Source organism: Girardinichthys multiradiatus, chromosome 21, assembly GCF_021462225.1.
Source record: "Girardinichthys multiradiatus isolate DD_20200921_A chromosome 21, DD_fGirMul_XY1, whole genome shotgun sequence".
NCBI lineage: Eukaryota > Metazoa > Chordata > Actinopteri > Cyprinodontiformes > Goodeidae > Girardinichthys > Girardinichthys multiradiatus.
In genome coordinates this window covers 23,189,483-23,202,310 of record NC_061813.1, presented here as the reverse complement: position 1 = coordinate 23,202,310, position 12,828 = coordinate 23,189,483, and the positions used below count along the sequence as shown (strand labels likewise).

The following is a 12,828-nucleotide window of genomic DNA, read 5'->3' as shown; positions in this document are numbered from 1 at the left end:
TCAAATCTGAAACAACCAATCTTTCCACTTTACAGATTGGTCTCAAGACATGTTGTTGCTTTCTTTCCTCACAGAAAACAAAAACACCCGAAGAGAATACAGCAACTTTGAGAAGCCATGGCAGATTACTCCAAAGAAGCCTAAAAAATCAAAGAGTGACCTGGCAGTTTCAAGCATCTCTCCGCCTTCACCAGAATCCAAGTCCTGTAAGTTTAACTCCAGTTATCATTAGAAGTTTACTTTTGTGATTGATTTACCGGGACTTCCCGCAGACATGCCAACTCTGCTGTAGATTATGACGCTGCGCAGTTTTAAAACATGTTGTATCACTTGTTTCCCAATTACATGCGCCATAGACTTTCATCTTCATTTTAATTTTATATAATTATGTCTAATTAAAGTTAGTCACAGTGTCCTCCTTCCAGCTTCCCTGAGCCCTGCAGATGAGTTCATTATAAAATGCCTCCTCATACATTTTCCCCCTCCCTGCTGCTACACACTGAAGTGAATTATTCACAAGATCCTGGCATACTCATGGAATCAGATATAGAAAATTGGGTGTTCATCTGTTTTTTTCTTTCAAGCAAGTTTGGAAAAAACGACCATAGCTGTAACGTTCAAATGAGGCTGAAGGCAGTGGGGGGGGGGGGGGGGGGGGGGGGGGGGGGGGGGGGGGTCAAACGGGAGAGGCAGCAGAGCCACAGACCACCTCAATAATTTAACACTGTACTCCATCACTGCCAGACCAAGTCTATTTTAGACTGTGGTCGGAGGAAACGAATGCGGAGATGAGCGGAGCACGTGCAGTCTGCAAATTGACAACAAGGGAGGCACATCTAGGTGCATTTGTAAGTGTGGAGCATAACAAGCTTGCTCAGTATGAACAATATTAAAACTACAATTGAGAGAACATTAAATATGCATGCACAGGTGTTTGGGCATTCCGATCTCATAAATTTTTATTTCTTAAAGAAAACAGTGTTTCTACACAGCATTTAAAAGTCTGGGGTAATGATTTCAGTGTTTTCCGGGACTAAGAGTATGGAAAACAGTGGTATTTCTAGACTTTTATCCCTATTCCATTGTTTAAATGTAGTTTCTTTTATTCTGTCTTCCTTCGTTGTGTCCCTACTTCCTTCTCTCCCTTCTTTCCCTTCTTCCATCCTAACCCCCTTCCTACCATGTGTCCCTACTTCCCTCCCTTCTTTAAATGAGATGTTTTCGTGTGCTACTGGCTGTCATCATGGATAGTTTGGGGGACTGAGAGTGGCCGTATAAGAAAGATGAGGATTGAAGCCATGGAGTTGGAGAGAGGTGGAAGAAGAAAAACATGAAGCTGTGACATTCAAACTTAAGTATAAGGATGGAGGCAGTAGGGACAAAAGAAGGAGAAGAAGAAATATAATAATGCACTTTTGAAAAGATGAAAATAATAAAAGCTAAAGTGAAAAGATTAAATATTAATCATGAAACCTGGACATTTTTTTTATTAGTTTTTCTGTTAATATCCCATTTTCTGGTCTCTGGTGGCAGTTGATATTTAGATTTATTTGTTTAGAAACATGCTACAGTAGGTGCAGTCATGGTGTTTTTCGTTTTGGTTTAATTGCATGAACATTGTGTGCAGTCTCGCTACAAACATGCAGCAGACAACTAAAATCTGCGCCACATTTTCTGGGCAATATAGCGGTGCTCCTCCAGTCCATCAAGACATAACGGTGTCTGGATGGACTCCCATAAAGCGAAAGTGTGCTGAAATTATAATGCTGCAGCTCCAGAGTGGCATTGCTGGATAGATCTCTACTATTTTTATTTCTGACAGTAGAAATATGTTGACATGCACACAGAAGGTTCTCTCTCTCCTTCGTCTGTCATTATATCCATGCCTCCTTCTCGCCACAAAGACTGCAGACAATTTTTGCATGCCGGTTTGCACCTGCCTTTCAAACGTGCTAAATATAGACACAGGAATTGCACCCAAAAACCATGTTAAATAAATCGTGTTGCGGGTGATAAGGAATTAGATTTGCATATCCTCCTCCTATATATTTGTACATTTGGATCATTAGCATATGATTTGCATATGTTGCTGAAACGTTTGCACCTTCTGTTCCACTCATTTCAACACACAATTCAATTTGCGCCTGATTTCTACATCAGTTTTGCACACGCAATCCAGTTTGTACGTGCATTTATATATCCAAACCTTTTGAAAATCAGACTTTTAGTGTTTTTATACTGTATTTGAAAATGAAAATGAAAAACTGATAAACCGCAAATTTGCATCTGGAAAGTTTGGAATTTTTTACATGAAAAATGTTCAGGAACCCTGGGAATAGAAAGGTTAAGTATGTTAATAAGAGTAGCAAAACTACACTGCAGCAACACCAAATGCCTCAAGTGGGATTATGCCTCACATGTTCACTTCTCTGATGTGAGCTATTAAGAGACAGCACAACCCTTTGTTTCTGCAGTATGACACAGAGGCCGGCACTGAACAGAACAGCCCATTTTCCCCCAGAGCTAATGAAATATATTTTTTTTCTCCTGCGTGTATTTGGCAGAAGCATTTGCTCTGTGCTTACAGTTATTTTATCACCAAGCAGCTTAGTCAGGGTAAACAAGAGCAGGGGACAGCAGACTGTTGCAGCGCTGCTATCAGATACACACCATGGACTACATTTGTTTGCTTGAAGGCAAAGGGCTGTTGGTCTCTGCAGCTTTCAGAAGATTTTCCTATATTTTATTTACACATTCATTAAACTCATTCTAACTTCCTTTAGATTTGGATCTGAGGTTATTAGGCAACATAATACATTACTGGGGTGTCCTCATAAACTATTGCTTTTAAACGAGTCAAACTGAGCTGCGTGGGCACATAAGAACGTTTGATCTGGAAGATCTGTGAAAGACTGTTGCTCTTTGCTTTTATTAGTAGTGCTTGTATCAAACAGCCTATAAATTACCCATCATTTAAGAGCTGTGGATACAGGATTTCATTGCAGTATGTGTGCTACTTCCTGAGTTGTTTTGTGAATCAAAGACAGTAACAGCATCTGTCACCTAGCCTCAAACCAGAAAGTTCTGTCCTTCTGGAAGTTGACATTTTTCTTTTTCTGCCAGTGCTCTATTTCCCATCATCCTGCTGTCACAACAAGATAACTTGGGTTTTACAGATAGTTTTATACAGTCTTTTGCAAAAGTAGGTATGGTGGAAAACTAACTTAATATATCACCCTGAAAACACCATCCCTGGACTGATGAAAGGTGGTGGCAGCACCATGCTGTGTGGATGCTTTACTAGAGCAGGGACATCGAATCTTTTAAGAGTTGATGAAAAAATAAAAAGAGCTAAATATAGGGCAAACACTTATAAGACATAACCAAATAGAGCAAATCAGAGACGAAGCCAAGAGGTCTATTGTAATTTTCTAACACCCCATTTTACCCTGAACCTACCATGCCCACCTTTAAACATGGAGGCGGCAGCATCATGCTGTGGCAATGCTTTAGTTCAACATGAACAGGGAAGCTGGGGACAGTTGATAGGAAGTGTTTAGTAAAGGGGGCTCAACAGTATATTGACAGAAGGACTAAATACAAATGCATCCCACTCTTCAGAGTTTTTTTTACTAAAAAAGGAATTAAATACATACTTTTTGTGTTGGCCTATCAAATGAAATGGCAAATAAATACATTGAAGTTTGTGGTTGTACCATGTTAAAAGGTGAAAAGTTCAAAGAGGTTGAATAATTTTGCAAGGCATTTAGCTTGAGTGTTTTCTTTGTCTTTATTTAAGGGTAAACTGACAGCTTTCTTTTATGCAGCAAGTCGTTCTGTTTGTGTTTGTGATGTCCAGTGCCGCGATCAGTCGAGTATCCGTCCTGGGACTGGAGGGAGAGCCGTGACTTTGATGAGCTCAGCCACATCTTGCAGGAGAGCAAAAAACTTGGCAAAGCCCTGGAGAGCCTGTCACGAAGTGAGTAACTGCACAGCATATATATCTATATATCTATATAGATATATAGATATCTATATATCTATATATCTATATAGATATCTATATATCTATATATAGATATATACATATGTCTTTTGGTAATAAAACAATAAGTCAGGATTAGTGGGACAACCATGCATAACATTACTTTATTATATTTAGCATGATTATTCTGTTGTTCACATTATCTATATGTGTGTACCGGTATATGAATTAAATATCAACATTTGTCAAAATATTAACACTAATTAAATAGGTGAACTTTCCATTGCACTTTGTATCTGCTGTTTATTCTTTGTATTTGTCCACTCAGTTTATTAGGTTTATTAGCTTATTTGTATTGGGTTAGTCGACGTTTGCCTTCAAAAGTGCCTTAATACAACAAGGTGTTAGAAACATTCTTGTGAGATTTTGGTCCAAACTGTCATGAAAGCATCATGCAGTGGCTGCAGATTAGTGAGCTGCATGTGTTGCAGCTGTATGTTGTTGCTGAAATCAGGACTTATTGGACCAAGTGGCATATTTTCATTCTGTTATTGTCCAGTTTTAAATTGGCCTGTGCGAATTGTGGCCTGCCTTTTCTGTTTTCAGCTGACAGAAGTGGTACTCAGTGTGGTCTTATGCTTTAAGGTTAACTGTGTTGTGTGTTCAGAGATAGCCTCCTTATTACTAGTGGTTATTTGAGCCACTGTTGCCTTTCTATCATCTTGAACAAGTATGCCAAGTATGCCTGTATGCCCAGGGTCTCTGGAACAAACATCCGTGGCACATTTAGACTTGCTTATATCTCTTTTCATTATGTCTAAATGCCTGATATTGAATTGCTGTCAGGTGATTGGCTAATTTGTGATTTGTGTTAGCAAACAGTTGAACAGGTGTACCCACATAATGTGGCTGTTAAGTGTATATAACTTAATTTAAGGTAATTAATATTTTGGAGAACCTGTAAATTGCATGAGGTTTATACAAACTCTCTGTAAATCTTTAAATTAAAATATGATTCAATGTAATTCCTGCCATTTAATATATTTCTTCCTATAAAAACAGTTGTTTTTACTCTTAGGACTGTTTGTTTTGTAATTTTCTCTTACTGGCACTGCTCATAATTTCACATTTTCATTCCACATTGTATGTATTCCAATTGTTACTTTAATTTTTACACTGCAGGGCAATCTACTATTTTCTTTTATCTATTTTATTTGCAGTGCTGCTGTACAGTAATTACCCTCAAGGATTATAAATAATGTATTTATGGATTCATTAATCTATCCACGCCCACATGGGAAACGACAGTGACACCTGGAGAGGCGTGATCGGGAGGAATGGCCTCCCCAATCTGAATCCGAGTGGTGTTTTGTTATTGGACTTCTGTGCTAGTCACTGATTGTCCATAATGAACACCATGTTCAAACATAAGGGTGTCCATCAGTGCACTTGGCACCAGGACACCCTAGGTAGGAGGTCACTGATTAACTTTGTTGTAGTATCATCAGACCTTCGGCCGCATGTTTTGGACACTCGGGTGAAGAGAGGGGCTGAGCTGTCCATTGATCACCACCTAGTGGTGAGTTGGATCCGCTGGAGGAGGAGAAAGTTGGACAGACTTGGCAGGCCCAAGTGCATAGTGAGGGTCTGCCCTGAGTACCTCAAATCTCTGGATTTTGTGGGGCTGTCATGGTTGACACGCCTCTTCAACATTGTGTGGCGGTCAGGGACAGTGCCTCTGGACTGGCAGACTTTGGTGGTGGTCCTTCTTCATAAGAAGGGGGACCGGAGGGTGTGTTCCAACTACAGGAGGATCACACTCCTCAGCCTCCCTGGTAAGGCCTACGCCAGGGTATTGGGGAGGAGAGTCCGGCCGATAGTCGAACTTCAGCTTCAGGAGGAGCAGTGTGGTTTTTGTCCCGGCCGTGGAACACTGGACCAGCTCTATACCCTCTACAGGGTACTCGAGGGTTCATGAGAGTCTGCCCAACTGGTCCACAAGTGTTTTGTGGACCTGGAGAAAGCATTCGACTGTGTCCCTCGTGATGCCCTGTGGGGGGTGCTCCAGGAGTATGGAATCGGGGGCCCTTTATTAGGGGCCATCCGGTCCCTGTACGAGCGGAGCAGGAGTTTGGTCCGCATTGCCGGCACTAAGTCGGACCTGTTCCCAGTGCATGTTTGACTCTGCCAGGGCTGCCCTTTGTCACTGGTCCTGTTCATAACTTTTATGGACAGTATTTCTAGACGCAGCCATGGGCCGGAGGAGGTCTGGTTTGGGGACCAGTGGATTTCGTCTCTTCCTTTTGCAGATGACGTGGTCCCGCTGGCCCCCTCTAGCCAAGACCTACAGCATGCAGCCGAGTGTGAAGTGGCTGGGATGAAGATCAGCTCCTCCAAGTTAGAGGCCATGGTCGGAACGGAGATGTACCTAGATGTGCCAGTCCGTTGTGGTGTAGAGAGAGCTAAGCCGGAAAGCGAAGCTCTCGATTTACTGGTCGGTCTACGTTCCTACTCTCACCTATGGCCATGAACTTTGGGTCATGACCGAAAGAACGAGATCCCGGATACAAGCAGCTGAAATGAGCTTCCTCCGTAGGGTGGCTGGGCTCTCCCTTAGAGGGTGTGGAGCTCGGCCATTCAGGAGGGGCTCGGAGTAGAGCCGCTGCTCCTCGACATCGAGAGGAGCCAGTTGAGGTGGCCCGGGCATCTATACCGGATGCCTCCTGGACGCCTTCCTCGGGAGGTGTTCCAGGCACGTCCCACCGGGAGGAGGCCCAGGGGACGGCCAAGGACACGCTGGAGGGACTATGTCTCTCGGCTGGCCTGGGAACGCCTTGGGCTCCCCCCGGAGGAGCTGGAGAGGACGTCTGGGCGTCTCTGCTGAGTCTGCTGCCCCAGCGACCCGGTCCCGGAAGACGACGAGTACGAGTCTATCTACTTTTTATGCGTTAATTAGTTAAAGCTAAAGAAGCTTTCTATTTTATATCTGAGTTTCATGATCCTGAGATCAGAAAAGAGATTTATCCACTCTTGTATGTAAGCAGGAATGCTATGTTGGGGTCATCCATTTTGGGGAATAGACCAGCTGGGCTGGGCAGTTCGACATGTGGAGCTCAACAGATGTCGCGGCTCTGACGTCACCTGGGATTATAAAACCCGCAGAAAATAAACTTCCGTTGCCATTTCCAGCGTGTCTCACGGGACGTTGCAATGGATGCGCATATCTGGAGAGACAAAAGCTCGCAGACAAACCTTTGCTCCACAAGGCCATTCCCAGAAGAGCTTGAAAGCTGGAAATCTGTCTGATACTAGAAGGTCAAAATCAGCCAGGAGTTAGAAGCTGGACTTTTAAAGTTTTTTCATTCAAAACAGCTGCCATCTGGGCCTCGTGGCCTGACCACTTCTTTGTCCCAGTTTTTCAACTGAGTTCCCGCCTCAGAGTTTTCTGACCCTTTGTTGAGATTTGGGGCAATTAGCTGCTAGTGGCTAAGGGCGCAGCCCACTGTCTACCAGCTAATCGCCAAAAATCGAGACATCAGCACACCAGGAGGGCTTCTTTTCCAAGTTAACCCAAATTACACATTTTGTCCATAAAACTGCTGGCTTGATCTTCATAGACACTCAATGCGCATATATTTTATTTTATTAGTATTGTTAGGTAGTAATTTTGTATCCCCTTTGTGTAGAATAGTGCTTGTTAGTTAGGTGAAGGTTATTGAATCAGAATAAACAGTGAATCAGGGCTGTTGATTTAATAAATTTTCACCTAGATAAAGAGAAAGCGTTTGTTTATTTCGTGCAAGAGTGATTTATCTGTCAAAATAAAGTCAAAGTTCCCCCACCTTTGGTGACGTGGTTAAATAAACCGTGACATTTAGTGTTTTTGGTTAATAATGATCAATTATTGGTGATAAATAACTAATTGTAGTTATTAAGGGCTTTAAGCCCATAATCACAACACCAGAGAACATCTCTGATTTATATTCGTAAGTAATGATTTTTTGTTAAGAAATTAATTTCCTGAATTATGATTTTTAATAATAATTTTTGAAAAATATTAATTAATCAATAATCATAATCCTTGCAGCTGTGACCTTCTAACAAATCTTAACTGTATTATTTCCAGTAACCGTGGCTGGATATTGTCAGTGCGTTTTTGTGGTGGACCAGAGGCAGACAAGTACGGAGAAGGCAGAGTGGGATCAGTGGGAAAACTCCTTCTTTAATTACAGAGATCACTCACATACAGGCGAGGAGCAGGGGTTCAGAAAATCCAGATAACAAAGGAAATCCTCAAAACAGAACCTAACAGGATCCCGAGCAGAACACGTATCCAAGGAGACATCAAACGAGACATGAAAAGACATGACGACACCACGTGGAACAAAGGACAAGACAAACCTAAATAGGGACGAAGGTGAACATGAAACAATAGGGCAGGTCATCAGGAAAACAGGGAACAGGTGAGACGTGGAGACATGGAGGCAGAGGGAGCAGGTGAAGCAGACAGAGACAAATGATGACATGGAGGAGCTAGACGAAGAAACAAACTATAAAACACACCCAGGGAACTAGAACACGGGGAGAACAACAGATCAAAAAATACAATAAAGCACAGTCAACAGAACAGAACCTAGGAAATAAAACACCAAAAACGGGGACTCAAAGACTAATCATACATCAAAACATCTGATTAAACGTAAACAAATACAGAACCAGAAACACACTGTGACAGATATGTTCCTTTGATGCCCTAAAAGCTTAATGAGCTTTTCAAAGCTCAACTTATGAAAGAATCATACAATAGTTGAAGAACATACAACAGGAACACTATTAAATAATTCCTTTCTGTTTACAAAGGAAATATAAGATCTCAAACAAATAAAATGGAGGATTAACAAGAAGACAGCTGAAATATTAGTGATGAAGTATTACGTGTTTCACCTACATATGGCAACAGGAACTTTTTCCAAACTATCCATGTTTTCTTTTTCAAATGTATTGTCTTTAAGTAATAACCCCCTGACCAATTTCTTTACTGCCATTTTCCTGTCTGTACTTTGGTCCTTTTCCTCTACAAATCATTATGCTCTCTGTGTTACAATAAACTCACAAAGCCTTATAATTGGCTCTTTAAACTTTTCCGGACCGGCAAATCTATATGACTTTGTTTTTGATCTGTTCTTGAATTTCTTCATTCAGGTTGGGATGTGTTGCATTTTGACATTAACCTACTTCAGGTTGTCAGAAATGTTCTATTTAAGCTATTTCATCATTCTTCAAATCAGGTATTAATCAGGCATGGGTGCCACTTGTAAAATTGAGCTCAGCTTTTCAGAAAATGTGGTTAAAAACATCTAACTGAGATCAGCAGCCCCACTCTAAATGAGTGGAGCTGATGATCTCACAAGCTCTCTGTAGACTAAGCCGGTGTTACTTCCCTGAGGTGTTAAACAACTTTTCTATTTCCTTTGCAGGCATTGCCATCTCTGACGAGCTTGACCAGGTATGCAGACATTAAACATTTTCGAGTGGTGAACTGTTATTTCATGGTAGAGGTTAGCCCAGAATTATTCATACCCCTGGCAGACTTGGATTAAAAACTTTTCTTTTGACTGGAAGACATGTTTATGTTTTGGCTTGACCCAACTACAGTTCTGGCTCGAATCTGTTACATCCAAAGAATAAGGTGATGGCAAGGAGGCCTTCCCACTTCAAAGACTTTGAGCTCTTCATTAAAGATAAATCGTCCTAATACCAGTTGAAACATTCAAAAGGCTTGTCAGCAATTAGAGGAAGGGTCTGGTTGCTGAAATACAATTTCCATTTAATATGCCGAGTATAAATAATGTGGAAATGCCATTTTTGTAGTATACTATAAATAAAAAAGATACATAATTTTCATCTTTTTTTTTCAAAATCCCTACTCATTTTACGTCTGAGATATGTCTGTTTTCTCATCATAAACAAACGTCTTTCTTAAATTAAAATAATTAGAAAATCTAAATCTGCCAGAGGTATGAATCATTTTGGGCTTAACTGTATATGAGAGTAATATCCCAGTAAGCATGTCCTACATTACTGTCTGCTGCTTTGCTGTGTTTCTCACCCAGAAAACGTTCCCTGAGCCCCGTCTCTGTCTAATTCTCTCCCAACACAATAGTGCAGCAGCAGCCGCCCAGGCTGGAGCGGCTCCATTTGGAAACGACTGGCTTGTGATGAGAAACACAGCATGTGTTCTGATAGGGACATTTTGCTAAATGGGACACTACATTTTCAGGATATTGTTTGGGGGTTAATGGAAAAATGTAATGAATAAACAGAGATAGTTTGCCTTTTATGTTGAGCTAGGAGTAAATGTTTCTGGATGTCTTTCGGTCAGGAGTCTGACAGTGTGATGCTTTTTAAAACTGAGTTTTTTGAAGAACTGGGTTTTCTTTAAATATTAAAAGATCTGAGTGTCAAGCAATTCTATGCATGTTGTTTTTTTAGCAGTTTCTGGGCTACAACTCAGTTCTGCGCCCCCGGGTGGTTGGCGAGTGGGTCGGTCGTGACGACGACGACGCAGACCCGCTGGCTGCCGAGATGCTGCACCCTCCTTTCCCTCGAGCTAAAACCAAAGTGTGCTGGAGCGGAGAGAACAGCCCTGCTCAGAGGTTAGTGACCTGATGTGCGTGCTAAGGAAAATAAGTTGAAAACTTTACAAAGTTCAATGAGCTGGTAGATATTTAAACACGATGAGGTAGACTTATCACTGTGCCAGCCTGAAGAATGACCATCTGAATGGCTTTGATAATCCCAGTTCAAAAGCACTATTCAACATGCTTGCCATGATACTGCCTCAACCCAATTTCAAGCTAACCTCATTTCTCTGCCCTCAATGCCAAAGGAATTTCATGCCTGGTATTTAACAAGTTTCCTCTCCTTCATCGGATGTCTGCGTCTTGTGTTTAACTTTTTCAAAGCTTCTATTTTAACTGTATTCTAAAGCAACTCTATTTTTTATATATGGATTATTTGCAACAAATGTCATTTTCAAGGCACTTTACAAAACAAACAAGTTCAATTTGTACCCAGAAATAAACGGTGCTGTTAAACAGATTGGTTCTGCTTTGTTTCACTCTTACATTGCATCCAGATAATTAATCAAACATTATCAAATGTTGATATCAGCCAAATGCAAAATGAGTAAATACAAAAAGCACTTTGGAGTTGAAGGTTTTATTTATCAAGTGAAAAAAAGCTATCCAAAGCTATTTTATGGCCACAGTGGAGACTTTTCAGGCTTTTCACTACAGCCTGTTTAAGGCCATGCTGCAGCATGTCAATCAGATTTAAGTCCAGACTTTGACTAGGACACTCAATTGTTTATTTTTTTTATCCATTCAGAGATGGACTTGCAGGTGTACTTTGAATAATTGCTCTGCTGCATACCCCAAGTGTGCTTAAGCTTAAGGTCAGAAACTAATAGCCGGGCATTGTCATTCAGAATTTTTTGGTAGATAGTAAAATAATAAAAAGCTGTCCACATCCTGAAGCAACAAAATGGCCCCAGATCATCAAACTACCACATGTTGGTATAAAGTTATTTTTCCTAGAACGCTGTTAGTCTTATTCATGATGTAATGGGAAACAGACTGTCCAGGACGTTCCATTTTTGTCCCGTCACAGAATATTTTCCCGAAAGCTATGGCGATCATCATGTTTTGTTTTTTAGCAACGTGACAAGAGCCTGTGTTCTTTCTGGGCACCAGGGATCTTGAGTTCTTTTGTTTGATCATGAACACTGAGATTAAGTGAGTTTTACAGTACTTTAGATGTGACCTCCTGGATGAGATTAACAGTCTTTGAGTAATTTTGGTAGGCTTTCAACTCTAGGGAAATTTCACCGTTGTCTATGTTTTTTCCATTTGTGGATAATGGTTTCTCACTGTGGTCCACTGGAGAAATAGTTTTGTAAACTTAGAAATGGTTTTGTTTTTGTAGAAATGGTTTTATAATCATTTCCAGGCTGATAGATGTCAATGAGCTTAACCTTAACCTGCCCCAAATGGTTTTTGTGAAGTTTGTGCTCGAAATAACACGCCCAAATCTAATTGAGTTTTTCTCAGAAATTACATACTCAGTTTATCATTATGTTAATATTTATATTTTACAAATGCAAGTTATAATTCTGGTCTTCCTTCGCTCACTGAGTTTTGCAGTGATGCCATTTTGCGGAGTTTCTTTACTTTCAGATTTTTTTTTTTTTTACATTGGGCCAGGTTGGTTTGCTTTTTTTCTCTTAACATATTTATTTCAAAACAGCTTTTTGTATTGACTCTGGTTCTCAGTGTCTGATATTAAAACTTGTTCGATGATCTGAAACTTCAAAGTGTTGAGAAGAAAAAGATAAAACACAAGGAATCTATAAAGGAGCAAATACCTTTCCATAGCACTGTAGATTCCAGTTTATTCTAAAGTCAGATGAAATCAGTCTGGTTCATTGCAATACAGTCCCGTCAAATTCAGATCTAAATACAACAGTCCAGTTTAACCAACATTAACACCAACCAACAACATTATAAGATACGTAAATTTAGCTGACAATTTCATTCCATTTTTGATAAGTAGATTTTATCGAGTTCTTGACCTTCCAGCAACCCTCATCCTAAGAAAGCATGTGGGGACGGTGGAGACCAAACACCCTGGCTGAACTCAGAACCAGCAACCCCTGAAGGAAGGACAGCAAATGGGAAACAGGACAGCGAATAGTCCCTTACCACGGCACCAGTCAGCTACGACCGCCCACTTAGCACCATAGATGGCCCGCGTGGACGGTGCCCATGCACTAGTCATGGTCT

General features: G+C 40.9%; 1 protein-coding gene across 5 annotated transcripts in view; it reads left to right on the top strand.

The window, feature by feature from the left end:
• The window catches only part of c21h8orf34 (chromosome 21 C8orf34 homolog), a 112,817-nt gene that overhangs the window by 24,020 nt on the left and 75,969 nt on the right, over window positions 1–12,828 (top strand). For 4 of the 5 annotated variants that reach the window (XM_047350496.1, XM_047350497.1, XM_047350494.1 and 1 more), the window contains exons 3-6: window positions 75–206; window positions 3,860–3,979; window positions 9,463–9,491; window positions 10,478–10,641. In XM_047350496.1, coding sequence (XP_047206452.1) covers window positions 75–206; window positions 3,860–3,979; window positions 9,463–9,491; window positions 10,478–10,641 — 445 coding nt within the window. The remainder of the gene's footprint in view (window positions 1–74; window positions 207–3,859; window positions 3,980–9,462; window positions 9,492–10,477; window positions 10,642–12,828) is intronic. The other variant, XM_047350498.1, reaches the window with a different exon arrangement.